The sequence below is a fragment of the Coenobita brevimanus genome, chromosome 23 (genome assembly GCF_032717465.1).
Source record: "Coenobita brevimanus isolate Jiangsu-jjx chromosome 23, ASM3271746v2, whole genome shotgun sequence".
In the NCBI taxonomy this organism is placed as follows: Eukaryota; Metazoa; Arthropoda; class Malacostraca; order Decapoda; family Coenobitidae; genus Coenobita; species Coenobita brevimanus.
Genome location: NC_136976.1, coordinates 42,092,591 through 42,117,738, shown reverse-complemented (window position 1 = coordinate 42,117,738; position 25,148 = coordinate 42,092,591). Strand labels below are relative to the sequence as shown.

Here is a 25,148-nt window from a genome sequence, read left to right as displayed (position 1 = left end):
TTTCAAATGGTTCAGTTTGTTTGTGAATATGGGTTCTGATTCTCAAAAGCACAGATAAGACTGCTGATATTTGCCTTCCATTGTTGTATCCATACCACAGCGAGAAGAAATACTGTATTTTCTCAGTTTCCTCCTCCTTTCTGTCAAACATTTTTCATTTTGGTGCCAGGCCTTATTTCTTCACCTATTGCCTTCATACCAGGCACAATTGTTCCTTAGGTAAATGCCTCGAAACACCCTTTTCATTATTTTCATTTATTCCTTTTAAAGTGATTTATGGGGTCAAAGGTCAGGCCAAATAACCAAAAAAATTTAGGGATTATGTGTTCTGTGTTCAATATTCACCACGGCAATTAGGGCAAAAGTATGGCACTGTTATTTGTGTGGAGACCATCTTGCATTCCCTTGAGAGTAATCTTTAATGTTCCTTTGTTCTCTTTTGTACCACTACTTTACTTCCTACTTCCTTCCACCAACTTTACTTCCGTCCTTCCCTCCTGCCTTTCTTCCATCGTCATATTCATCTTTTTTTCTTTCTCTTCTTCGTCACTGCTTAAACATTCTTTCCATTTTTCCTTCAGTTTTCCTCTCTCTCTCTCTTTCACACACACACACACACACACACACACACACACACACACACACACACACACACACACACAGCACACTTTATTATCTTTCCACTTTGTTCGCTACTTTTGTTTCTGTTTTCATATGCTCATAGTTTTTCATCTCTCTCTCTCTCTCTCTCTCTCTCTATATATATATGCTCATAGTTTTTCATCTCTCTTTCTCTCTCTCTCTCTCTCTCTCTCTCTCGTCCTTCTTACATCTCGTGTCATGTATCCTTTTCCCTTTCTCTCTCAGTTCCACCACTAATCCTCCATTTCTCCCACTTCCTCACATCCCCCCCCCTTTATTTTTCCATCTCTCCGCTTTTCCTTTGCTTTCTTCACCTACTGTCTCCTCTTATCTCGTCTAGAATCCTCATTACCTCCACTCCCTCCAACTGTCCACTCCTTTCTTCACCATCCCTTCTCTTCCTCTCTCCTCATTTTCTCACGTCTCACCTCATTCTGCCGAGTCTCCCTACCTCCCAGTTTCTGTGGCTTCCCCCCAGCTCAAAAAGGGGAGGGGGGTTAGGAGGAGTGTAGAACAGAGACAAAGCAGTGATGGTGAGACAGATGACAGTGGTAGTAGTCATTGGTATGGTGTAGACTTGGCTAGTTGAATTGTCACGTCCACCTCTGAAACTCAGTGGCAGTCGGTGGAGCTCGAACCCATCACTCAAGGACGTTCTCCGAGTGCGAGGTCAGCAAGAAACCGATCAAGCCACAGAACTGCTCACCCCCTCCCCACTCCCTCCCCCTTTTTTTTTCTTCTCCTCATCCCGTTTTCCGTCTTCGTCTCTCCTTTTGCCGAGATTTCTCGCGTCTCGTTTAGTCTCCATCCCTCCTACCTCCCAGCCCTCTCCCCTCCTCTTACCTCCTTCTCCCCTCTCTCTCTCCTTCTCCTTCTTCTCTCCCTTCTCTGCATCTCCCCTTCCCCCATCCTTTTCCCATCTCCTTCTCCTGCCTTCGGCCATCTTACTCTTCCTTCCCTCTTTTCTCTTTTCACGTCTCGTCCTGTCTCATCTCGCATGTCCGCCTTACCTCCCCATCCTCTTCCCTCATTCTTACCCTCCCCCGTCCTTTTCTCTCTCCCCCTCTCCTACCTCCCTCCCTCTCAATCTCCTCTTCTCACGTTTCGTGTCATCTCATTTCGTCTAGTCTTCCTCCTCCCCCTGCCTCCCTTCCTCCCAACGTCCTTCTCCCTCGCTCTGTCCAACCACCTCAGTCTCCCCTTTTCTTCCTTTTCTAAAACTCTCCCTTCTCCCCCTCTTTCTGTCGTCTATTCCTCTCTTCGTCTCTCCCTTTCCTTTTCCCACTTTTGCCTTCATATTGTCTGGTTCCCTCCCTCCCACCCTTCCTTTCATTCCCTTCTCCTCTTCCCCTCCCCCTACATCTCTCCCCCTCTCTGTATCCTTTCCACACTTTTCCTCTCGTTTCATCAAGTCTTGTCTTCCTCCGTCTCTCTCCCTCTTCCTCGCTCTCATCTCCTCTGCCCTCCTTCCACTCCCAACACTCCTGTCCTTCCTCCATCTCCTCTCCTTCCATCCTCTCTCCTTCCTTCCCTCCCTCCATCCTCTGCCGTCCCCCCCTCTCGTGTTTGTGTGTCGGTAATCAACAGGTGTGAGGCGGACACACGACTGAAACCCGACACCCACACGCTCTGCCATTGTCCCCTTGTTGTCAGGAGATGCCGGGGTGTGGAGGGGACGTCGGGGTGTGTGGGGTGTGTGGGGTGATTTCGGAGGGAGTGGGATGATGTCAGGGGTGTGCAGGGATGATAGTATTATGGATGGTGTTTGAGGTGATGTTGAGAGGGAATGTGGTGGTCAGGGATGAGAGATTAATGTTCCGTGATGTCTGGATGTTGTGTGATAAGCTGGGGTATTGTAGTGTCGAGGTTGTAGGGTGATGATGTCGGAGTGTTTGAGTGATGTGGGGGTGAGGGCTGTTGCGTAATGTTAGGGCCATTGAAGGTTGTAGAATGTTTTGTAATGCAGTGTAGGGTGACGCTGAGGGAGTATGGGGTGATGTCAGTGGTGTGAGGGTGATGTAAGTGGTCGAAGTAGGGGGTGTGGGGAGGGGATAGAATGTGTAGAGGTAACGTAGAGTAATATAAGGTGTGTGGGAGTGATGTCACGGGGGTGTAAAGTGACTTCAGTATGATGCCAGGGTGGGGATGTAAGTAATGTCGAGTGATGTCAAGCAGTGGGAGTGATGTCAGAATATGTCGAGACGTTAGAGGGTGATACCGGGTTTAGGTAAGGGATGTGCGAGCGATGTCAAGAGGTGTAGTGATGTCAAGTAGCATGTAGTGACGTCAAGATACTAACTATACATACAATGACGTCAAGGATGCAAGAGTTGTATGATGATGCTTATGGTTTCTGAAGACTGAAAAAATACATAAAACAATTTTTTTTTTTTTTTGACAAGCTGAGAGATATTTAATGAGTCTGTGAGTGCTAAAACTGGTAGAACTATAGAATGATCTTGGGAGGTTTGGTGGCCATGTTGGATGTGGGAAAAGTGTCGTATTCTTGTTGGTACAGGATTCGCAGCACTTATTTCAGAGTGATTTATTTCTTACTTTATTCCTTGGTATCCTCTTGTACTTTATAGAGGTAAATTAGGTTAACACAAGAAATATTTAAATAACACAAAGGTGTAATCTGTCAACTATATTACTAACGAAAAAGTGCAACAGTTCTCCATTGTTAACGAGACTATGACCCTACATCAGGGGGTGGTTGGTGATGTCAGATAGTTGCCAAGTGATGTTAACTGATGGGACTCTTGTGTGACATGGGTCAGTGTGACATGAATAAGCTGAGGAGTCGTAATGTAATAAAGTAGAGCTGTTACATAATGTCAGAAGTGAGATGCTGCAGGAACAAGAGTAGAATTGCTCTAGGACCAGCGGCGAGGCCCTTGTTTCAAACAGTTTGCCGTAAAAAGTCACTAGCCTTAACAGGGAGACCCACTACCCAGATCCTGGAGATTCCTTAACGACAGCAAATTTGCATTCTCCATGTCAAATAACCTCATATGGGACAACCTTTATGTCTCAGTAGACTTACATTAAGCACTTTTACTAAAGTTGTCGCTAGATGGCGCCACCTAAAATGTGAACAGATGGCAGATTTGGATTCTCCATGTCAAATTACCCTATATGGTACCACTTTTATGTCTCCAAAGGTCTCCTTTTAACAAATCCACCAGAAGAAGAAGAAGAAGAATGCTGGCCACTCACTGACCTGCTGGCTATCGTCGCATTGCAGGTAAAAATGTAAGAAAATTATAGTAACATAATGTTACCATTCTGAGTAGGTGCCATGATTCTGGGGACTTAAATATGTAAATGAGCCTCTGGTCGATTTCGTTAAGAATGCAGCTGGTAATGATTATACTTTCTATTTCCTTGTTATCTGGATCACACCTCACTCCATCCGTATGTGGAAAAAAAAGTCAGGATGTTGATGATGATGATGATGATGATGACATGATGTTCTAACCTTCATCGTTCTTTTCCTGCTTTATCATCAAAGAGGGAGGTATGAACGACGAGGATGCACAGGAACTGGCAAAGAATAGAACTGGTTGTATGCATTTGCGTCCCCTTTATACCCTCCACCTGACAGAGTCGGAGGAGGAGTTCCGTCCATAGTCTTGGGCTGCAGGGCGGCTGACTGGGCATAGAGATTTCGTTTCTGGGTCATAACTCGGAATGTATTCTCTACAGAGTCATGAAATTTCACATAGTTATGTGTCTTATGGCCTTTTGATAGGTAGAATACTGTGTTCTAAGTAGTTGTTTTGAAAATAATGAAAAAGTAAAAAAAAAAAAAAAAAAAAAGGGAGATTTCAATGAGATGTGCAAGGAATCTGAAGGGCCCAGGTTATGTGTCTTCAAGGCGTTCTCCTTACTCCCACCTTTAAAAGACAAGACTGTGGGGGGGAGGGGGAGGGCCATTATTCGCTTGGTTAGGTGTGCAGGGAGGTAAGGGGTATGTGCTTGGTCAGTTGGAAGGTTCAGACAGTGTAGCGTTGCCTATGTTTAACTTTAGCAGATGACTTGAATGCTCTGAGCCTACGTGTTGAGAACGAGTTAATCAATCAAAGGACTTAGGGTGGGTCGAGAATTTCGCCAGCTTGAAAGTTTGAGTGTGTAGTCCATTGTTTGGGGCACACTGATGATGGCTTCTCCTACTTTTGTTTTCATGATCCTGTTTCTGGCTTCTCTTCATCGCGTTTATAATATTTTGAAGTAGGGGGCTGATGACGATGATGATTATACTGATATGGCAATGAGTTCAGGTAGTATAATTTTACAGAGACTGTCCAGTTAACCCTTTCATGGTCACGTCTTCTCTTTATTGCAGCAGGGCCAAATGATTCTGTTCAGCTAAGAGTGAATTAAACGAGCCTGCGTATATTAATCTCGTCACCATACACTCGTTCATGGATGAGACATCTATAGCATTTTGTTCCAGCTGATGCCAAAAGGTTTCAGTCAGCTAAGAATTAACCAAAGAAGCCTAAGGGTGTTACAGGGTTGTGAAATGTGGCTATAATGGATCAGATTATTACCAGACGGAACTTGAGATGTGGATGGTAAACTACCAAAGACCTTGGAAGATAATACCATGAGTATGATACTCGTATGTGGCTACAGGCTTGATAACTAACCACTTCTTCATCACTGTCAGTCAGGAAACTTAAGTACAAATACATAAAAACAAAGCCCAAACTTAGACTTTCACATTGTTACAAATGTTGTTACGTATCTTATATTTCTTTTTTTCCCGACAATTTCAGGAATATGTTGAGAGGTAATTAGGTGGTTTTGACAAGTTGTTTTAAATTCTTGTCCATATAAAACATCTGCTTTACAAAGGCCAACCACAATATAAGGACCTCAAGAGGAAGCTTGGCGTCATATGGTTGAATGAAGTTTGATGTGCCTAAGTTATAAAGTAGGAATGAGTCTTCTTGGTTGTTAGCTAAATAAATCCTCCTATTGATCTATTGATCTACAACTGTCCAATAACTGAGCTGCAAGAGATTTGGGACCTTTGTCAGATTAGGCACACCTAATGTCTGACTTGGCTCGTATCTCTGACTGGGGTAAAAATAATATGGTTGTCTTTAATGCATCTAAGACTCAGTTCTTACACCTATCAACCCGACAAAATCTTCCTCAGGTATACCCACTAATGTTTAATAATATTCAGCTTAATCCTGCATCATCCTTGAACATGCTTGGGGTTTCATTTACTCGGGACTTATCTTGGAAAGATCATATTACATCTCTTGTAAAATCTGCTTCCAAGAGATTGGGTGTGCTATGCCGACTCCGCTCTTTCTTTACCCCTGCACAATTGTTGACTCTATACAGGGGTTTTATCCGCCCCTGTGTGGAGTACAACTCTCATGTGTGGGGAGGCTCCCCACATACAGCTCTTTTCAATAGGGTGGAGTCAAAGGCTTTTCGTCTCATTAACCCTCCTCCTCTTACTGACTCCCTTCAACCTCTGTCTCTTCGCCGCACTATTGCATCTTTATCTCTTTTCTATCGCTACTTTAATGGTCACTGCTCCTCTGAACTGTCTGCTTGCATTCCTCCACCTCTACGACGGGCACGTAGCACCCGTATGGCAGCAAACTCTCATCCCTTTTCTGTCCAACTCTCTAATGCAAGAGTTAACCGTTACTCCCAGTCTTTCATTTATGCAACAGGTCAGCTCTGGAACTGTCTCCCTCTGTCTGTATTTCCTGCTGCCTATGATCTCCAGTCTTTCAAACGCAGTGTGTCCCGGCATCTCAAAATGATCGGATCTTGAATTTGGCTCTATATTGTATTTTGTTTTTCTCTTGGAGGGAACTGTTACTGCGGGCTCATGGCCTTTGGTTCATTCTTCCTCGCATAAAAAAAAAAAAAAATAAAAGGAAAAACACGCTATACTTATTGTTGGTGTAAGTCTACTAGAGGCAGGTGATGTGTGAGAACGATTTCAGCGAGATTATTTGTTAATGCTAGCTCTTTCAGTATTATATCATGATTTTTATTGCACTATCGGATAATTATATTTAACAAGAGAGCAACTAGTTTTTTGCTAAAGGCATTAATGAAAGCTATATCTAACCCCTTCAATTTTTAAAGCCTCTTCAGAGCAGAGTAGAACAGTCTGTAGCTAGCAAGAATAAAATGGAATATACATCATCATCTCAAAAGTGATACCAGGCTTGTTGGAATGATATCACTTGGGTTGGTTGCTAAGGCTGTCGGAGCAGGGTGTGAGCGGGGTGTAAAGTTTTGTGGAGTGGTAAAAGGTGTCACCTGAGACCATTACGGTAAGGGATGGGATGTAAGGAGGTGCTAGTGTGAGGTGATGTGAGGCAGCTGCTGCATGGTGACGTCAGATTCTGAGGACAGTGTTCTTGGTGGTAAAGGAGGCTTCGTAGCATCAGTTTCTCGGCGATTTATTTTTTCACAGTTCTCTTTAACGTCTCTCATATATTATCTGAACTATTTGGATAACGATATGGTGTACACAAGAAGATACTGAGAAGCAATGTGCAGACTGTATAGGCTACGAGAGGTGTTATGAAAGGTGTCAGGACAATACCCACGGAGGACAATATCCCCCCCTCGCGCACAATATCCCCTGAGGACAACATCCTCCCAGATATCTTCCCTCCATGTACACTATCTCCCGGTAACCAAGACTATATTGACCATGTACTATGATTCCCCCTCTCCATAGCCATTATCAACACTTCACATAATTGAAATTTAAGCTGTAGTCAAAGGTTGTAATCCAGTCTGCCGAATCAGGTCAAGCTGTGCATCTCTTTGTTCTGAAGTAATTTCAGTTAAATACCCGAGTTCAACTCATTTGGTCTTGTGCTTCTAATGTAAGCTGTGAAATAAGCCAGTTGGTTGTTGGTAAGTTGAGATGCAGGGACCACATCTCCCCTTCGACAAACGTCTAAGTACCATTACATTTGAGAAATAAAATAAAGGAAAAGAAAGCTACTATTTTGAAGGGCACATGCACATAAGCAAAAAGCATTAACAAATGGTGTAGTATCTTATGAATGTGAACAACGTTGTTATACATCATTATGTAAAGCAAAAGTTAAAGTGCTAAGAAGCGAGGTAACTGGCTGTCTTCAAAATGACAGTCATGCACCGGATGCAGCGAGAAAGGAAGTAAGACAGCTGCTCAAGAAATGGAGACAAGTGGTGAAAACACACAAGAAAGTGCACAGAAAATAATCACACGAGCTGTTTTATTAATATCTCAAGACTGAGCAGCCAAAAAGACTTCTGCTCAGTATTTGCGTCGTAGATTTTAATGACATTTTACTGCTCATAATTTAGGTTTAAAATGAAAATTATAGTTTAATATAACTTATTTAATATTATTTTAACAATACTCAGTGACTACTGAACTCTGATGTTAAAGTTTATATGCATTTGATTAAAACTGTGTGCCTAGTTGAACTTTAATTTCGTTCCTTATCCTGGATTGTTTCAGGAGGACTGAAACTATACAACTATACAAACTATACGCGGAAAACAGCTTCTTAAGGGGGATAATGTCTTGGTGGGGAGGGGGATTCTACACTTCTGGGATAACGTGCGAGGTGAATATTGTCCTCCGGGGGATATCGTGCTACATTTTACGGAATCTCCAAGTTTACATAGAATACAACCCCTGTTCTGATCCCAATACTCAGATCGTGTAGGCCGAGGTAAAGGTTAGAAGAAGGAAACGCTGTCACTGGGCCACATTCCAGACATTCTCATTTTTACTGCCACCTAAAATGTCTGCCACTGAAGACCGAATGGCTAAACGTGGCCCAGCGTAATGAAGTGTTCTAACTCTTATATAGACCTACACTTTCGGATATTTTGTATCTAGCTGACATAAGAAGCTTAGTAGCACCTCTTCATTAGCGAATTATTTACACACGTCCCCTTAATAATCTGCTGCATATTGTTTATATCAGTACAATACGACACACTTTGTATCGGTAACACAGAAGTATGACAAACAGAATACATCGCAAAGTAACAGGCACTGCAGAATCCCTAGAGCTATGAAGAATACAACCATGTCTCAGGATTCCGGGCTCAGTGTGAAGTCCTGACAATCGTGAGGGATTATCAGATTTTCTAAGAGATTTTTATGATCCCAATTAACCCACGAGTACGACGATGACAATTAGTGATGATACTCTCACTAACGCCAAAAGATTTTTCTCCGCATAGACTCGGACGATTATGCTGAGAGAACGAAAATTAATGCAGAAAAATTATGATGGGGAAAATTAGCAGGGGAAGAAAGTTAAGCAGCAAAGAGAGAGGGGAGAGGATGGAGAATGGAAGTGAATTAGGAGAGGCGAGGGGAAAAGTTAAGGTGAGGGTGGAGTGAGGGTGAAGAGTCTGAGTACAAAAAGCGAGCCTGTTGGGGAAAAGAAATCAGGTTGTTTAAAAATTAGGCGACACAGACTGTGGTAATAGGGAATGAACAGTATACAAACATTGGTGCATCTTAGTTTATAGTACATCATCCATCTCATGTACTGTATATGCATGAGTAAAATCCACACGAAAGCACACATTCCTGCCCACACAACACAACCTACTTAGTGAAACCATACCCTGCATAACACAACACAACACAAAGAAAACACACACACACACACACACACACACACACACACACACACACACACACACACACACACAGGGCCGGTGATTGAGACATCTGACCCCCTGTTTATTGCGGGTGGCAGCCACTGACACTTGGCCTCCCCTCATCCCTCTTGTCTAGCCTTCTCCCCTACCCCATCACTCTCCCATCCCCCCTCTCCTCTACTCCCTCCGTCTCTCTCCCACCTCCCCTCTCTCCCTTACCCTCCCTGTCTCATCCTTTCACCTCTCACTCCCCTCTCTCTCCTACCGTCTCACTCTCCTCCCTGTCACCTTTCTTCCCTTACTCTCATCATCTCTTCCCTTCCCTTTCACCTCTCTGCCCTATTCCCACTCTCCACTCACTCTCATCCTTATCCCCCTTCTCCCTCACCCTCATCCCTAATCCCTCCACTCATAATGTCTCTCTCACACCTCACTCCTCCCATTCTCTCCTATCCTGTCTTTCCACTCCACATCCCTCTCTCCAACCCCCTTACTCTCTCCTCTTATTCTCTCCCTATACCCATTATCCCTCCTCATTCTCTCTCTCTCTCTCTCCCTCTCTCTCTCTTGCTCTTTGTCCTCTTGTCATTTTACCCTTCCTACTTTCTCGTCTCCATTCCTCTTTCTCTAACTTTTCTTTCTCTCTCTTCTCATATCACTCCTGCCACCCCGTCCCACCTCCCTTCACCTCTGACTAACATGACTCATGCTACCTCCATCTTTCCCTTTCCTCCTGTCTTTCCCGCTCTCGTTCCCGCCTTTCGCTGTTCCATTCTCTTTTCTCTCTTCCCTTCACTAACCTCCCTCTTCTCCCTCAAACTCTCTACCAAATTCAGACCTCCTCTCCTCTCTTCATCCTTCCTTCCTTCTTGGTTATTTCTCTTCTCTCCTTCTTCTTCTTCTTCTCCTCCTCTCCCTCTTTCTCTTCCTCATTCTCTTACTCTATCTCCTCCTGCTTATCGTCATCATCATCATCATTTTCAGTATCATCATCTCCTCCTTTACTTCTGTGTCTTGTATTCTGTATTACCTTCCCACTCTTCATTCCCTCTTGGTCCTTCCCTCCTATTCTTTATGTCTTCATTTCCTTCATCCATCATCTATCCTATGCATTTCCTTTTTCTTATGTCCTCTTCCTCTTCGACTTCTGTCACTTCCACCTCCTCTCCCTTCCTCCTCTTCCCCCTCCTCCTCTCTCGCCTCCTCCCTCTTCCTCCCATTTGGATTTGTCACCCTATTTTTCTCTCCCTTATATCATCCACTTACTCTTTTTATCCTGCACTGTCTTCTGGCGTCTTCTCCCCCCTATCTCTCATCTCCCTTCTAATGCTCCCTTGCCCGTTCCTTTCTTCCTCCCCCTACCCGTCTCTCTCTCTCTCTCTTTCTCTCTCTCTCTTTCTCCTCTATGCCTCACTCCCTATCCTCCCAATCTCCCTCTTATCTTCTTGCCTCCCTGCCTCTTAGCCTACCTCCACCCTGCCTCTCTGTCTAATACCTTCCCTCCACCTACGCCCCGTACCTGCCTTGTAACTCCACCGTGCCTCAACCCTACCACCTTCTCATCTATCTATTGCCTCCATTCTGTCTCCCTCTTACCTCCATTCTAATCCTGCCCCTACTCTCTCCTGACACCAACCCTCCCCTTTGTTTCTTCCTTGTCTTTCTGCCTCCCTCTCCCCTGCTTCATCCACCCCTATCTTCCCTCATACCTCCCACCTGCCTCCCAACTTGCCTCCTTCCTCTTTCCACCCTGATTTTCCTCCCCTCTACCTGCATCCTACCTTTCCCCGTCATTCTGCCCCAACCCTACTTTCTGTCTCCCATCAGCTTCCCACCCTGCCTACCTGTCTCTCATTCTGCCTCCCTCCTACACCTCTCTGCCTCCCATTCTGCCACGTACCCCCTTTCCTATCTCCTCCCCCTTTCCCCCCCTTCCCCCCCTATCACCCCTTCCCCCACCTGCCGCCGCCTAACTCAATATCCGGTGTGTGTTGTTGAGGTTGTACGTGCGCGCCTCTTTGTTCCTTTGTTTGTCATCCTCTCTCCACTCCGATATTAGCCAACTCATTGCCTGCCTACCTCCTTTGTTTTCTTAGTTAACCCTCAGGCCTGGTATCGTGCACCTGGAAAGCTTATCACATTCTCTAGCCTCTTCAGTACAATGACGATTTGGTTTAGCTAAGAGTCCCCTTAAAGTGCAGGAGTAAATGAAGGTTGTATCCACCCCCAACCCGGGCGTAAACAAAAAATACATAAATAAATAAAATAAAAATAAATCAATATAATCGTCTGCATGTGATAATAAAAGCTTCATACTGTACATCACTGCGCTCAAAAGGATAATATGATCAGGCTGAGACGCTGTGTGCTTTATATTTATCTTGACTGATGCGGGAAGATTATTCAACTCAAGACAGACATCCACAGGCACGGGTGCTTAAAATCAATCATTTATAATAACGCTGATGCCTCTTCAGTCAAAGGACGTTTTTTTTATATATTATTCTATTTAGTATCTCCAACCATTAACAACACGTCCTCGCTAATTCTTTCACTTCAAAAGAGTTTTCCGGAATTACATAAGTTCGTCTGAAAGTAACAAGAATAAACTTTCGTAATACGTCACCATACATCGAATAAATTAGTTAGCTACAACAACTACATAAGCATCAACAATGATAATAATAATAATAATAATAATAATAATAATACCGTAATAATCCTTTGCAATATGATGACCTATACCCTGTCTACTTTGACTTGGCTTCAAACTGCCGTCTCCATCGTGAATACTCAATTGTAACATGAGAGTAATAATAAAATGGGGTGTTAGTCGCGAAAAAAAATGCTATGTAAATGACGAAGAGTTGTAGTACTTTTTTATCTTGCCATGGAACTAAGATAAACAGATTGCAACTGAACGAAAATTTCCGCCAAGTTTAGGTGGACGAACTGTAGGCTAGTGTCTCTTGTACTGATCATGATAACGAGAAAACGATTTTGTTAATGATTAACTTCTATATTTTGTGATCTCAAATAATTTACCTATTGCTCTAGTATTTTTTTTTTTTTTATGTATCCGACTCTGGGCATAGGCTTCACAGCCTGCTCTCAAGGCCCAGTAGTCCTCCTACATTCCATACACCTCTGCATGTCACCACTTCGGCGCCAACACCTACCGTCCATATTGAATACACGCTAGGGCTGTCTCATACAGGACTGGTGCATTGGTACTAGCGAGGGTATTTTTACGACATGTCGGCGGGTCTTCTGGTAGATCAGTACCTGTAAAGTGTGCTTTTTTTTTTCTTTTTTTTTTATGGAATTCAAATCCTTAAACTGTTCCCTGCCCCAGCCTGGATTTGAACCTGGGTCCGGTAGGACTGCAGGCCACCACTCTACCGATTGAGCCACCGCCTTCCCTTGCTCTAGTATACTGGGCATTGCTTTATTTTCCTCAGCTTGTCTTTTGTCTAAGAATTCGAGTCATCGTAATCACTTCATGGTGGACACCAGTAATCCAGCTTTACTGCATAATCGGTAAATTTTTTACCATGAATGTGCCAATGAATATCACCAATATTTATTCTACTCATTCTCGTTTGGTTTCAGTGACAACGTTCCTCAGACTGCTGGGGCTTGCAATTAGTGTTATATAATCTGCAGAGGGAATTAAATACTCAAAATTTTAATAATCAAATAAAAACCAAACAAGACCCCAAACAAGAGGTTACCTATCCTCATAAACGCATCAGTCATTAATTATGCAACAGCCAATCCCCAGAACAAATACTGAGGGACCAATAAAAGGTAAGACAAAGAATTAGTGTGAACTCATGAAGTAGGATCACCTGAAAAATTGCAGTGTAATAATAAAAACTGCATAAGAGGACCCAACAGACTCATAAGTTCCCAAAGCTCATATAATATTCATAATTTTGTGAATGAGTTTTATTGTTGCTCCTCAAAAAGTAAATGTTTTAAAGCATTATCAAGCTGCTTTCCTTTATCTGGTTTCTCTGTACTTAATTACTGTCATTCATAACACTTTGACCTTTAATACTATCAATGATTGATATAAGAGTGATAAAGCTGGCAATAATTACCTTTTAGCAAAATCGATTGTCTAAGCCAGTGGCCAGAATGCATCCTGTGTGTCTGTGTTTCCCTCTACGTGTCCATCTATCTCTGTATATCTCTCTATCTCTCTGTCTACCTATCAGTCCGTGTGTCTCTCTGTATATATCTAGGCTATATCTCGGAGGGGTGCCAAGATACATACTACCTCCACGCAGTCCATTCCTCCACCATTGTGCAACCCTTCCTCCGTCAAACACCATTATAATTAATATTTGATACCTCTCCGCTCTGTCCCTCCAATTACTCCTTAGCCTCTTTCTCCCTCACTCTCCGTCCACCTCACTCACATACACTCCCATAGTCAACCACTCCTTTAGTCATTCCACATGGGCAAATCGTCTCATAGTGCTCATTCTAATACTTTCCAGCAAAACTACACCAACGCCGCAGCTCTCCCGAACGTCCTCACATGTCTTTCTCCTCTTAACGTAACTCAAGAAGTTCCTCTCAGATATCTCGTTTGCACTGAGTCCAAGTCTCAGTTTCACCTTAAGAATTTCCAATCACTCTGCTTCCACCCCTTCAGTTTCACCCACTTCCGTATTGCAAGGTTTCAGTTTCTTTTCTCAATCCTTTTGCTGCCATGGAGGCACATGTGTGTGTGTGTGTGTGTGTGTGTGTGTGTGTGTGTGTGTGTGTGTGTGTGTGTGTGTGTGTGTGTGTGATTCAAGCAAACTCCAGACCATTTCATGCAGCTGATGGAAAGTAAAACATTCCCAGGATTATCAGAGACTGTTTTGAACTCTTTCGCTCCTGCAAAATCCCTCAGTAGGGCAATATAATCTGGTGGTAGCTCGAGTAATATAACGATGCGTCAAAACAATATGAGTTGATGTGAATGTATTGTTATTGTATGCTTAATATCCCCGCATGTATCCTGTTTGTGTGTGTTCGGTACAACAGTCAACATTTCATCAGTCCTGCTATGTTGCCTCACGTTCCGGATTCACCCTATTGTGTTACCGCTAGTAAACACACACACACACACACACACACACACACACACACACACACACACACAAAGGGAGACAGACACTGATATACACTCGAACAAAAGACAATACATCTCAACAAAGCACGCACGCACACACACACACACACACACACACACACACACACACACACACACACACACACACACACACACACACACACACAATGTAATCCTTTCGGGAAGACGAAAAATATAATGGTTCATAATTAATATCTTCCCCTGAAACAGCAGCGAAGGAAGTCAAGAGTAATGGAAAATATCCAAGAGTTTTTTCCCTCGTCTCATTACAGGGAAAGAAAGGGAAAAATGTAATTGCGTGTTCTAATGAGTTTTTTTTTTTCTTGTCAAGTTTGGTTGTGAGGTGGTGCGTAAAAGAGTAGACGGGAGATAATGAATTCATGCGGTTGTATGAAGTATGTATTTTTGTATTCTTACTTGAGAGAGAGAGAGAGAGAGAGAGAGATGTATGATCAAGCAAACCAGACACAGAAAGACCGCGAACAGACATAAGGGTAGATACAGATTACCAGGTAGCAGAGTTAACACAAATCTGTTATGAATGTTATACCTGTCTCCCTTTCTATCTACTGTATGTGTCTGTCTATCTACCTATCCATCAATTTATCTATTTGTCTAACTGTGTGTGTGTGTGTGTGTGTGTGTGTGTGTGTGTGTGTGTATTAGAGCAGACATATTTATCCTGCCTGTTTATGTCCTTGCTTGCGACCCTATAAATCAATAATGTATATCCACCTCTACGTGACCGGCACTGAGGTACAGATCAACGTTCTCTATAAGTTCGTTATGAAAACAACACACACACACACACACACACACACACACACACACACACACGACAGCAAATAATGGCAATGGAGTCCTAGGGTAATATGCTCAACTTAAGGAGGCTTTGCAACACCATTTCCTTAGAACATATTTTCAACATGGCACCTTAACTTCCCATATACTTCCCAGAGTAACTGTAAACTACCATGTATATGCAATGTACTGTACGTCCGTAATGGAAGCACATAAATACAGCAACGTGTTAGCGAATCCAAATTGTCACTAGGCACATTGTCACCCCATGAAAGAGGTGAAAACAAGCCTCCTAACCTGGAAAGAATACGGGCCCCAAAGTAACTCAAACAGCCTAGCAAACACCTTATCTCTGCTCCTCAGGGACATCCTCTAGTGTTATGTCCCCTTTAAGTTTGACAGATTTTCACCCATATAACCTACTGCTTATTTCTTGTAGATCAGTAGTCGAATAAGGGAATACTAGGAGTGTGTATCCCTTGCAGTGCACATTTTCGTGACTGACGCTGTTTTACTATTGATCTCTGGTTAAAACTTAGCAATGAAGATGGACTGATGGCTGTTGTACCTCAAGTTAACTCTCTCATAGTCGTGAACCCTTTCCTTTATGCGCATGTTAGGTTACGTCAAACGATTTATGTGAGTCAAGAAACCTTGGAGTGCGAATACGGCTACTTTTAACCCTCCCATGGTCAAGACAGCTCTACTACCTACATTATGCCAGATAATTCCAGACACTGTGTCATGGAAGCCTGACAGTGTTACGAACAGACACTGTAGTAAACACCTCCACAGCCTTCCTCCTTAGAGACCTCCTCCTCCTCCTCCTCCTCCTAGCACTCCTCCAAGGCCTCGTGGGAGCCAAGGAGCTACACACAAGCCTATTTTTTATCCCAACATGAGGAAAATTGTGTCAATATTTTTACTGCGGGCGGTCGGGAAGTTTGGGGTAGAACGCTAGGCCTCTTATTTTCACAGGGCCTTGAGCACTTTGCATGGGAGGGAGAAAGGGAGGGGGAAAGGAGGAGAAAGAGAGGAGTGGGGAGAAATTGGAGAGGGGAGGAGGGAGAAATTGGAGAGGGGAGGAGGGAGAAAAATGGAAGGAAGATTAAAGGAATGTAACAGAAGGATAGACAGGTCGGGAAGTTTGTGGAGGAACATAAGCCTCTATTATCACAGGGTCTGCAGCATTTTGCATGGGAGTAAGAGTGGGAGTATGAGGGAAACGGTGCGGGAGGAAGGGAGGATGGAAGGAAGCAAACAAACAAAGACGTAAGGATGGAAGGAAGGAAGGAAGGAAGGAAGGTAAAAAGAATGGAATAGAAGGATACATAGGTCGGAAAATTTGGAGAGCAGCGTTAGGCCTCTATTTTCACAGAGCCTTGAGCACTTTGTATGGGTGCTGGGTGAGGGGTGTGGAGGGAGGTGGATGGGGGAAAGAGGAAGGAGGGAAGAAAGGAAGGAATGGAGGGAGGGAAGGTGAGAAAGGGGGATGAAGGAAAGAAAGGAAGGAAGGAAGGAAAAGGGAAAGGGAGGGGGAGAGAGGAAGGGGGAAGGAAAAAAAAATGGAAGGACAGTAATAAGGTAGAAAGAGAGAAAAAAAAAAAGTATGATACAGCTAGAGATGGTATTAAAAAAACAGAAGGGACGGAAGGAGGAGGAGGAGGAGGACGAAGAGGAGGAGGGAAGGAGTGCGTGTTGGATGGACGAAAGAAAGAAAGAAGGTGCATAAGACAGAACGATAGCTAAATACAGATGGATATGTACAAAGAAAGAAAAGAAGAAGAAAGAAGGTAATGGAAGAAGAGAAGGAAAAAGAGGAGAAGGGAGAGGAGGAAGATGAAGAGGAGCAGAAGATGGAGTAAATAAAGTTAATAAGGAACTGGTGAAAAAAAGAAATGAGGAGGAAGAATGAGAGAGAGAGAGAGAGAGAGAGAGAGAGAGAGAGAGAGAGAGAGAGAAAGAGAGAGAGAGAGAGAGAAGGAAGGGACGAAGGAGGGAGGAGTGAATGGCAATGAAACGAAAGAGAATATGGAAGAAAGTAGAAGAAATAGCATATTACTGGGTGGAGGAGGAAGGTAGGGAGGAAAAGTGGTAAAAAAGAAAGAAAGAACGATAGAGAAGAAAATTGAAGGAAGAAAGAAAACGAGAGAGACTTTTGTGAAGGGAGATGTAGGTAGTAAGATTAAAGGGGAAGGGTTTGGCGGGAGGGTTTTGTATTTAAAGGTAGAGTGGTATTATGAGGTGCAGAACTTACTAACACCACAAACCGGATTCACCAACACCACGGGATACCAGAGACATGATTCACTAACTTACGATCAAAACCTACTCGAGACTAAGAATCGTTTTACAGGAAAAATAAGAGACCTGGAAAGAATCAGCAGTTTCCTTTCCTTGTCTTTCCTGAAAAAAAAAAAAAAAAAATCTTGAGATGTATTTTTGCAGGAAGACCAAGAGACATGGAAAGTTTCAGTATTCTCCTTTCCTCGTCCTTCATGCGAAACAAATCTCAGGATGTATTTTTGCAGAAAGAACAAGATACATAGAAAGATTCAGTATCCTCCTTCCCTGTCCTTCCTGTAAAACAAACCTGGAGATATGTATTTTGCAGGAAGACAAGGAAAGGAGGGAGCTCAATTTTTCCATGCCCCTCACTCCTTCTGTAAGTAAAATTTGAGTTTCTAGAGAGAATCGGTCTTTGCTTTGTTTGTGGATCTAGGTCCAGAGCAACCCAAAGTTTACTATAGCCTGTTTACCTTAACCTGGCTCAGATTATCATCGTTTAGCAGCTTATTTCATGTAGCTCAGAGGCGGAAAAGACGTTTCTACGGCACTACATCCTTTTCATAGCACTTCCTTGCTACTATCATCATATTTTAGTATTTCTCTATTGGTACAGCTTAGCATTCAAGATGGAGATAGGCCAGTTTTAGGCCAGAAAAGAATAAAAAGAGTATAGCTATCTCACGATCTCTGAACATCTTTCATATTATATTCCAGCTAACTTTACACGACTTTAATCAAATAAGAGACAATCACAGGAGCCCGAGAGTTTCATTACTGTCAAAGTTACCTGTCTCACCACCTGGACAACTCTCTTACAATATTCTAAGTAAAGCTAAGTAAGAGGGGGAACCTAAGAGCGTTAATAGGAGCTGAGAGTGAGTCGTAGGAATTTGAGTATTTGGATGTTCCTGAGTATCTTGTGACCTACGGTACTTCGTCGCATTTTCAGGTCTCTTCATTACCCCGGCCCCCGTATTTTTTTTCTTTCTGGCACAGAGTTTGAAAGATATGTTTGAGCGAAATTTGGGACAATCTGCTGTTGTGGACGAGTAGACAAGACGTGGACAGTTGACTGCAAGTTCGCCAGTTCAATTTTCAGCTGATGCAGTGAATTATTTGAGGTTCTGAGTATTATTAAACCCATTTAGTTAGCTCATGTATCTTTCTGTATTATTCTTACGCTCTCCAATCCATTTTCTTTACCTCTGGTGGGACTTTTTAATCCTGGAAAGGTAGATTTATCCTTCATTAACCCATTCGCTCTTTTTTTTTTTTTTCTTGTAACCTTCCAGAGCGAATGAAATAATCTGGTAGCACCAATAGTGATGCTGTACTCGAGCTAAGGTTAAACTTCTTCTTCTTCTTCTTCTTCTTATTATTATTATTATTATTATTATTATTTCTCTATCATAAATCCCACTGACATATCGTAGAACATTTTAATTTACTGATGACAGTCCCTAACCCTTTCACTCCAATGACCTGACTATTCCATTTTTGCTTCGTCCAGACAGCTCTATTAAACTCAGTGTGAATTATCGAACTAGAGGGGTTACATGCAGCCTTCATTAACCTCTTTGCTCTTAGGGGCTCTTCTAAGTTGGGTAGAATCGACTGGAAGTAGCATGAATAGAATTACATATCAGTGACGCGGCAGAAGGGGCGTGTGTACTAAGTCTGTCCTATTTCAGTCAAGGGAGTTTGAAATTAGTGCTCAAGTGGTGCTGTGTGAAGAAAGAAGAAGGCTTATGATTAATGCGTATCGACTACACGAATGGTATTAAGCTAGATAATTTTTTCCGAGTGACAATCGTCCCCTACAATACACGACGCAACAATCGAATGTACATCCAGATCCCCATTTGTACTCCTGGGTGAACAGGTACACACACACACACACACACACACACACACACACACACACACACACACATTTGTCCAAGAGTGTTATCAACCGGAAATCGAACTCATGTTTTTCCAGAGCAGTGAAGAGGTTGCTGGATCTTGAGAACTGACTTCCTCTCATGGGATCAGAGTCCGATGCGTAAACGAAAGCAAAATAAAAATAAAATCCTCAGCTCTCTCGATTCAGATTTTGCCAGGCAATAGAAGAATTTCGGATTTTATCTTAACTTTGGCAAGAAAAAATAAAAAACTAGGCGTCGATGGAAAAAGAGTTGATAATATAGTTTAGTGTAATATTTTCCTCTGAAAGGTATACTATTCCATAGGGCATAAAATCCCACTCATTAATGTCAATTTCCATATATATTATAAAAGCGTCAAACCAACCGCTGCTGCTTTTAATGTTTTCATTCAATATGTATTTAGTCCGATCATGTGCTGCACATTTTTAATCCATTAAATGCATACCCAGTTAAAAGAACATTACATGTAATGTTATCCGTATTTTTATTTGGTTTATTTAGTTAGTTACTATGAAACTGCAATAGTATAATATTACCCCCTTTTTAAATAATACTAATGATGGTGATGATGATGATGTATCAGACTGTGTTGCAGGCTGTGTTTTCAGTGGACACAGTCTGGGAAGCTGCATCTCAGGAGTCGGTGAAACTAAAATAGTACTGATTTCTTCTCACTGAATGGCGGCTTTGAAATTAAAACTGATATTATAAAAAATAAAAATATAGAGTCCATTTGTCACACTCAGCTCTTCACCCCTTCGATACGAGGATGTTTATTATTAGCTACTGTTGTATTAATTAAGTTTATGAAAGATGTCTTGCTCTGAAGGGGTTACTTAGGGTTTTATCTACGCCCACGCGTCCCATTTGGAAAGGTCTCTGCAAGGCTTAATATAATCATCTAGAGGTAGCTAAAATAAAACATATACTTTATCACCTCACTGAAGGGTTCTTTCATTGAAGAATTCTACGTAGTGTGATATCAGCTCTTGTGATTATTGCTGACAGGTGGATATCATTACTTGAACTAGCTTTTCCTGTATAAAGAGGACACAGTGATTTAGGAAAGCAGGCTTAATAGGAGACGAGAAGTGCTGTAGTGTGAGGTGTAAAAGTTTGTGGCAGTGTGTGGCGTGGTAGTGTGCTAGGTAATGCTGGTATGACAGTGTGATGAGCAGAGTAGGTCGTGTTGGTGTGGCAGTATAAAGATGTGTGTGTGTGTGTGTGTGTGTGTGTGTGTGTGTGTGTGTGTGTGTGTGTGTGTGTGTGTGTGTGTGTGTGTGTGTGTGTGTGTGTGTGTGTGTGTGTGTGTGTGTGCCAATTCAATTTTTGTGCATGTGTGTATGAAGGGTGATAGTTTGCGCGGAAGTGTTAGTGTGGGAGTGTAAAGTCTGTGTCAGGTGTACCGGTGTAAATTGTGTAAGGTATGTAAAAAAGTGGAAGTAAAAAACAAGGTAAGAAGGGGACTGAGAATATGTGAAGAAATAAAAAAAAAAGGAAGTGAATTACGAGTAGAGAAGATCGATGGTTGATAGGAATGTGAGCAAAAGACGGATGGCAAGAAGGAAAACGAAGAATATAGGAAAGGGGTGAAAGAGAAAATGGAGAAAAGGGAGAAGGGGTAAAAGAAGCCTAATACAACAGAAAAATATTTTAAGGGTAGAAGAGGAAAGAGAAATATGGGAAAAGGGAAATAAAGTTTGATAAAAGTGGGAAATAAAAAAGGAAAATTACACAAAAAGGAAGGGAATAAAAGAAGTGCAAGTAAGAAAAATAGATTGGAGCAGAGATCAAGTAAGCCTTCCGAAATTAGTCTTATTTTTAGATGTACTGTTGCTTACCTGTGCTATGGGAAGATATTAAGTGCAAAGAATAATACATGGAAAAAGTGATGAAGAAAACCCTTCTAAAAAGAGTCAAATGTACGATAAATTTATGTCTTCAGACTACAAGAAGGTCATTACTATACACAGTCATTTACTCCTAAGTTTCAACAATACGACCCGCAACAGTCAATGTTATATCCAGGTCCCCAATTCTACTCTTGGGTGATCAGGAACAATTGGAAAGGAAACTCTGTCCAAGAATCTGACCTGGCCAAGAATGGGGCTCGATTTCCCCCAGTTGCAAGCTGGAGATGTTAACCAATGCACTACCAGCTCCCAAAAGTGAAGTGTATGGCAGCTCACCTGTACCCTTGGAAGATGTGAGGTGCGTACGGTACACTGGAGGGATGTACTACCGCCCTCCACCACCGTCGTGTTCACCGCTTCGCTAATCTCGAGCTCGCTGTCCTCGTCGTCTGGAAGAGGAAAGGTGTGGGGAGAGTTAGAGGACACAGTCTAGATCACAGGTGGTGTTTTATAAGTTCTTTAAAGCTTAAACCTTTCAGTTCAGTGACGTAAACCTATTTTCATTCCATTCTAATTACCAGGCGATTTTATTCAGCTTAAACCATTCAGTCCTGGGACGTGTTATTTAGGTTCCCTTACAGAAGTTTTCGTTCAACTTAAATTACTCTCGTATTACAGGGTTTAATGAAGGTTACACCCAACGTCTTCCGTCGGAAAAGTATCCCTTAAACTGAATAAAAGCATCTGAAAGTAGCAAGAATACTGTAAAATAATAAGTGATAGGAGTGAAGAGGTCAGGAGAGATTTATGGAACTGGAAGAGTTAGATACAGCTTGTGTTAACATCTTCACTGCTGGTGGAATCTCAACCTAAATAAAATTGTCTGGTGGCACCGAAATTGAATTACTATTACGGCCTTCAGCTGAAAGGATCAAGATGCCTTTTTAACTTTTCTTCTTTGCCATGATGTCTACAGCAAATTATAAAACGCTTGCTTAAAAAAAAAATAATAAAAATGAACCGCCTTTAACTCTTTGTTGCTTTATCTGTCTCCTCCAGTTCACAATTTTAACAGTGTGAACAAGTTACGATAATTTGGGAAACAACTTTGATTTATAATAAGAAATGCTCATAAATAAATATAATATATATATATATATATATATATATATATATATATATATATATATATATATATATATATATATATAAACTCGCCAAACTATGCTCAGTTTATATTCTGTACAAGACTGCTTTTACAATATATATCTTTGTCTTTACTCATACCAAACACTTCAGAATCAGATTAGCACAAATAATTATGAAAATGATAAAATGCAGAAAATAAAACTATCTGTGATATAATTTCAATGTTAATGGAAACCTGTCTTGTAAATTTCTTAAGACTCATTATAAATACTTCCGTTTTAATCCACCCTAATATTCACACTCCCGTCTAATCATGTTCCTTTCACCTCTCATCGCTGCCGCTCCTCGCCTTTTTTTTTTTTTTTTTTTTTTTTTTCTGTGGAGTAGGGGGAGGATGATTGAGGAGGAGTTTGTAGAAGAAGAGGTCTGGTCAAGAAGGTGCAGTGGATGAAACTGATAATACTGGTAAAGTTTATTTGTATGGTGAAGATGACATGATATCAGTGTTGGAATTACCTCTCCACTCCGATAACGCTTTAGTATGGTATTTCTTGCGAACACCAAACTATTTTACTTAGAATATAGAGTACTTTTATTGCAACAAAGGTTTATGGAGTTCTTTTCCTGTTCCTTCACCAGCAGACGTCACTTCTCAGCTTGGTGAAACTGTCTGAAGGTTGCAGGAATAAAAATATAAAAGACATCGACGATAAATTATTACTGTATATCTCGGCTGTCTATGTTTAAACCCGGGGTGGTCTTTACCATTAATATTCTTTCTCTGCCTGAGGCCTCTCCTTAACTGAACAATATCGTTTGGCGGTGGCACGACCAAATATAAAATCGTCTTGCCAAAAGCGTGAACATCATCAACCACACTACGTAAGTTGCATTTTCTTCTTGCAACTGCCACATACCTTTATCAGGTTTGGGGGCGACTTTCCGAACTAGGAGGGTAAGAGATATCTTTCATTAATCAACTGACTCTGCAGGCGTCTTTTACATTCAGTCCTCGCCATCGCCTGACGGTTTTATTCATCCGAAGATAGAATTTCCCGACTGGTGGGGTTAGGTATAGCTCTACTACATTTTTTTTTTTTTAATTTACAAGAGGCCTTTCCTAAGGTGAATAAAATAGTTTAATAACAGCAAGAAAAAGCAAACAGGGACGTAGCCTGGATTCAATGGGTTAATCTTTGCACTGTTAGACATCACTTCGAAGGTGAATACAGTAGTCAGGAGGTTATAAGAATAAATTAAAGTAATATGTTTTCTTAGCCAAGGGATCAATAATCTACGTTCTCAATTGATTTTTTTTTTTATCTGAGGTTACTTAGCAATACCCTTACAGTGAAATATAACGCATTCCTGAAAACGAAGTAGTGGATCTTGAATGACTAGGCCTCAATGACCGTCTTCCTTCAGTTCATTGGTTCGTCCATACGTTGGTTCGTTTACACTCTACAAACTGCAATTATGGATTGATTTTGACTACTAAGGTTTCTAATGGATCGTCTTTAAGTGATTTTTCTCGTCTTAGTGGTCGTCATACTGTGGTCATCCCCTAAGTCACAGTGACATCCACCCCCGCCCCATGCTCGCCTACCCTTCAATATACCCAATTATTTATTATTTTTTTACTGAGAGAGAGAGAGAGAGAGAGAGACAGACAGACAGACAGACAGAATTAGACAGACAGACAGAGACAGAGACAGTGAGAGAGAGAGAGAGAGAGAGAGAGAGAGAGAGAGACAGACAGACAGACAGACAGACAGAGACAGACAGACAGACAGACAGACAGACAGACAGACAGATAGAGCCCGAGAGGAAAATTATTTTTATTTCAGTTTGGAAACAACTTTCAGACTAGAAGGGTTACAGCAGATACAGCCTCCATTAACATGCTCTGTCCGAACATATTATTTGTTTCCAAGGACGAAGTGGAAGACCTTGAGTGGTGGAGCCAGCAAGGGAGTTTTCTGCTTGTCCGCTTGTTCATTCGCGCTGCACAGGCCACAGTTATGAAGCGATTTTAGCAACAGGTTCCACATGAATCCTTTCCACAGTGTGCCCTTATCTCAGCGGTCGACATGATCAAGTCAAGCAAAGGTCACACTGACAAATAAATAGGTCAAGGCCACTGAGAAAACTTTTCTTACAGGAGTATATGCATAAAATTGGTAATAATGAAAAAGATACTCAAAATGCAGTAATCTATGTCCTCATCACAGTTTTGATACTACCCTTTGGGAACTGGGAACTTGAAAATAGCTTTAAATACACATCTGCGTCATTACCTCATTGGGTGGTGTGGAAAAGAAGAGAAAAGGCAAATTAATCCTATATATAACGAAAGGATTAATTTGCACCTCAGTACCACGCGGTGTAAGAATCATATAGTCTAAAAGAGTGGTGGTAAAGCATGAGATCAGCGTAAACAAAGGATCCGCAGCACACTGCACGGATCATAATGCGACTTCGTTCTCAGGACCCTACTAGGGCAATATGCAGTTAGTATGATGGGATTTTCAGAGACCTAGAGAAGTTTCTCTTGTATTTTTCTTATTAAAAAGGAAACAAAATGTCTTTCCGTATATGGTCTACTTTTTCCAGTCTTCCCTCTCTATCTAAGGTTACTAATCAGTACCTGATTTAAAT

The 25,148-nt window shown here is 41.9% G+C and overlaps 1 protein-coding gene across 1 annotated transcript in view; it reads right to left on the bottom strand.

Moving 5' to 3' along the window:
- LOC145392850 (fibroblast growth factor receptor-like 1) overlaps positions 1-25,148 on the bottom strand; it is a 210,090-nt gene that overhangs the window by 53,008 nt on the left and 131,934 nt on the right. The window contains exon 6 of the mRNA XM_080267136.1: positions 21,678-21,790. Coding sequence (XP_080123262.1) covers positions 21,678-21,790 — 113 coding nt within the window. The remainder of the gene's footprint in view (positions 1-21,677; positions 21,791-25,148) is intronic.